General features: G+C 40.5%; 1 protein-coding gene across 1 annotated transcript in view; it reads right to left on the minus strand.

Annotated features, from left to right (window-relative positions):
* The window catches only part of LOC106518836 (leucine-rich repeat-containing protein 16A-like), a 30,838-nt gene extending 29,949 nt beyond the window's left edge, over positions 1-889 (minus strand). The window contains exon 1 of the mRNA XM_014010255.1: positions 286-889. Coding sequence (XP_013865709.1) covers positions 286-889 — 604 coding nt within the window. The remainder of the gene's footprint in view (positions 1-285) is intronic.
* Positions 890-4,719: the final 3,830 nt, after the last annotated feature.

A 4,719-nucleotide genomic window follows, 5' to 3' on the forward strand; every position in this document is an offset into this window, starting at 1 on the left:
ATATATATTTATACATAAGCACGATAAAAAGAATAAAATAATTAAAAGATAAATTTCAGCACAGTAGAGGGTGTGGCACAATAGCAGCACAATAGTACAATCAGTGTGTCAAATGTAGGACCTGTATGCAGCTTAGCAGTATTTCACATTTCTTAGGGATAGATAAATAAATTATTTTGCACCGGTGGGACATGAGGCAAGACATTCAGTAACTCCTCGCTGCCATCAGTCTGACTGTGGAAGGGAAGAAGCTTTTCAGAAATCGAGTCTTATGTGTGATGATACTGTCCGCTCTGCTGTGTCTCAGGTTGTACGTGCAGCGTTTGAGTCTAAGCAGAGAGTGAGCAGGGTGGGCTGGGTCTCTGCAGATCCCCTCTCTCTGGCAGCGCTGCACATACAGGGATTCCATGGATGGACGTTTTGTCCCAACAACACCCTCTGCAGTCTTAATGACTCTTTGCAGAGCCTTCCTCTCTGCCTGAGTGGTGTTCCCGTAGCAGACAGTGATGCTCGTGGTGAGGATGCTCTCTGTTAGTCCTCTGTAGGCCTGGGTGAGAGGGCGGCTGCTCAGACCAGCTTTCCTGAGCAGCCTGATGAAGTAAAGCCTTCTCTGAGCTTTTTTCACTGCGACTTCTGTGTTAAGAGCCCAGCTCAGGTCTGATGTAACCTGCAGTCCTAGAAATCTGTGGCTGTCCGGTCTCTCCACCTCGCTCCCTCTGATGATAAGAGGCTGTAGAGGGGGAGGATTCTTCCTAAAGTCCAGGATAATTTCCTTGGTCTTGTCTGTGTTCAGGATGAGGTCGTTCTCCTCTCCATAGACGAGGATGTTGTTTACCAGGGACCTGTATCCTGACTCATCTCCTTCTTTGATGAGTGGTGTCGTCAGCATATTTGATGATAGGCTTGCTGTCCTGGGTGGATGCACAGTCATGTGTGTACAGGGTGAAGAGTTTGGGGCTGAGGCAGCAGCCTTGTGGGGATTCTGTGAGCTCAGAGGACACCCGTCCTCCCATCCTCACCACCTGCGGTCTTTCTGTCAGGAAATCCAAAATCCAGTTGCAGGTGTGAGTTGGGACACCAAGGTCTGCCAGCTTCCCAATCAGTTTGCCCGGCCGATTGGTGTTAAATACTGAGCTGTAGTCTAGGAAAAGCATCCTGGTGTACGTCTTGTTGCTGTCCAGGTGTTGCAGGACGTGGTGGAGGGCAACCGCTACTGCGTCATCCACTGATGACTGGTGCGGTGGGCAAACTGGAGTGGATCCACAGTATCAGGCACTGGGTTGTTGAAGTGGGTGAGAGTTTGTTTCCCTCGACCAGGGGTGCTCAAATATTTTCCCTGAGAGGGCCAAAATTAAAATCAATCTGAAGGCCGTGGGCCAAATGCAATAATATAAGAAATGCAAATACTTATTTAAAGTTGTTTTATTTTTTATGATTGAGCTAGCAGCCAGTGTGGTTGCCCATATTCTTTAGTATTTTTTTTCAACCCATGGACATGGAGAAAATTCAACGTATGCTCAGGCAGCAAAGGCTCATGGGACTTTTCATCATTTAAAATCTGAGTATATGTGGTCTTATAAGTTGTGCAAATCTATACATGGGCTTAAATCTAATCTAAATATCTTTTGTAGTTACTTGTATTTTATATTTAATCTTAACATAATTACAATCTAATTACCAGGACAACTGCTGGTGGGCCAAATCAAATGGCTCAGCGGGCCAATTTTGGCCCACGGGCCCCACTTTGGGCACCTCTGCTCTAGACACTTCATGGCGACCGGTGTGGGTGCCACCAGCCTGAAGTCATTTAGGGTGTGTGTCTGGTGTCACTAATTTCTCGCATGCGTCCATCTCTTACACCCAACAATGCAGCCATGCTCTGGTCACATCTCGTCTGGATTACTGTAATTCACTTCTCTTTGGCTTAGCAGACAAACTCAAGTTGTTCAAAACTCTGCTGCTGGGATTATCACCAGAACTCCTTCCATTTGTCATATAACACCAGTCCTGCAGCAGCTACACAGGCTTCCCATTAAATATCGCATCACTTACAAGATCCTCATTCTTACATTTAAGGCCATTAACAACCTTGCTCCTCCATATATTTCCTCACTTCTCCATGCTTACATTCCTCCTCGTAATCTCAGATCCTTCAGCCTTCAGCTGTTCGGCCCCCCGCCTATGGAACTCTCTCCCTCTGGACCTCATCAGTTCTCCATTACATCATTCAAATCTCAACTCAAAACCTCTGTTCAAGAAAGTGTACACACTTGAACCATAAATCTAACTACCAGTATTCTCATAGTTTGTGCTATTTTTATTTTTTGTTTTGTTAACTGATTTATTGCTTTTATTGTGTTTATTGTTTTACTGTGGTTTTTATTATTGACTTCTGTAAGGTGACCTTGAGAGTTTTGAAAGGCTCCTATAAACAAAAAGCATTATTTTTATTATTATTATTATTATTATTATTATTATTATTATTATTATTATTATTATTATTATTATTATTATTCATTTCTGTTGGAGAAACACTCGCAGACAAAGGAGAACATTACTGCCCAGCTGAATAATAACATATTTATTATTTTTCTTTGATCATTGAATTGTTTGTGTTAATTATTAATTTAAATTATTTTTATAGCTTTTTTGTTTGCATGTTTATTATGTGATCATTTAGATAAAAAAACAACTACAGATTCTGCACACTGCGCATCATGGACAGTTTGGATCCCCTCTGTCGTCATTCATGACTGAAACACAAAGAATTCACTTTTTTTTTCGCAAAAATAAACAAATGCCTAATAAAAGATTTTAAAAAAGGAAAGATGCACAAAAATTCTGCAATTTGTTGTGAAATAGTCAAAAAAGCTGAAAACAGCAGAAAAGTATCTGCAAGGTAGCCGAAAAGATGAATCTAGCACAAATAAATAGAGTGAATTCAGCTGAAAAAGGCTAACTTTAGCTGATACTAGCTTAAAAAAGTAACTCAAATTAAACATTAAAAAGAAGCACTTTTATCCAATCAAGTATGAAGAAGCTGAAGTTATCACAAGCTGGAAAAAAGAAAAAAATAGCTGACAATAGTAAAAAAGTAGGTTAAATTAAAGAAAACAACTGAAAAATCATAAAAAGCTTTAATTAGCAGTATCTGATAAAAGTACTAAAATAATTTGCAGAAAAGCTGAAGAGCAGAAAGAAAGCCAAAATAGCAGGAAAAAGCTAATGTTAGTAAAAAAAARAAAAAGGGCTGAACAAAGCTAAAATGAGCACAAAGAACTAAAAAAAAAACAACAACACAGAACCAGAACAAAAGGTGTAAAGTGCAGGAAAGGTTTACGTGTTTTAAAGGGTTTTATGGACGTTAAGACATTCATTTTTAATGAAAACAAAAATGGCCATAAAGCTAAATATTCCATAAACTGCTGAAAAACCAAAAGTCGGAGGCAGAATGTCCTGAAGGAGCTGAACACACATGAATTGTTGAAAAAGTGCAGAAATTGTGGAATGAGATGCGTTAAATGATTTGTGAACATTCACACAATAAGGATTTTACAGAACGTGTTGCAGGTGTTCGTTACAAACATTGTTTCCATCTCGCACCCTGACTCACATTTCCTGAGGCAGATTTCACACAACAGCAACATGGTTCTGTGACCGGGACACACACTGCTGCTGAGCTTCACCTCTCTGTCTGTTTTACACACATTCACCTGAAATATAGCAGCTGACAGCTCTGCTCAGCTTCTACTTTGACTTGTAACGTATCAGGAAAGATGTGTTTTTAAAACTTTTACCATGACGCTCACACACAGGAGACCAAAGCATGTGGTCTGCTGAACATGAGCGTGGTGAGACAGAGACTGTGTGAATCTGAGCCAGAATGTAGACGGACACAAGGAGCTCAACAAAATAAAGTTCTGCTTCATCATAACAAAATATAAAACCATACAAGAAAAGTAAACCCGGTCTAAAACCAAAATACACAGAAATCAAGTTTTACAAATCTGAGCTACAACTCTGATCTTCCTCAACACAACTCTGCAGAGTTTCTCATGAAAACTTTGGAGTCAAAATATTTCATGGACCACAGGGCAGATAAATATAAAACTAATCATTGAATGCATTCAAATCAACCCAATTCAAAATGGCCACCTCGGTCAATCAACCTTATTCAACACAGAAATTATTATAATTCAGTGAAATTTACAGATATTAAACTAAAATTTAATGTGGAGCAGCTCAGAGTCTTTCCTAACATGTCCTCTGAGTATTAACACATCTCAGGGGCTTAAAAATACATCGCTTTATTATTTTTTAATGAGAGATTAGCTTTATCTGAAACTCTGGCTTCAAAGGTGGGTTTGTCTGTCCCCCCAATCAGGTTTGAACTAAAACAAATCCAGTTCACTCCTCTCATCTGCTACGGCTACTTTCAAACAAATCCTGATGTTGGTTGATCTTACCCTGCAGAGTGTGGAAGACGGAGTCCATGATGTCTGCAGCTGAAGACAGACAGGCTGAGGAGATGTCAGAGATCCTGAGCTGGGACCCTCGATGGAACAACCGGAGGTCAGGAAGTGACACCAGATCAGTTCTTTAATGATGAGCTGCAGAAAGAGACCAGTGGAAACACACACCTGCCTTCTGCCTGCAGCTCACATCTGATTAACCACTTCCCACACACACACACACACACACACACACACACACACACAC

This window comes from Austrofundulus limnaeus, unplaced genomic scaffold (genome assembly GCF_001266775.1).
Source record: "Austrofundulus limnaeus strain Quisiro unplaced genomic scaffold, Austrofundulus_limnaeus-1.0 Scaffold67, whole genome shotgun sequence".
NCBI classification, from domain to species: Eukaryota; Metazoa; Chordata; class Actinopteri; order Cyprinodontiformes; family Rivulidae; genus Austrofundulus; species Austrofundulus limnaeus.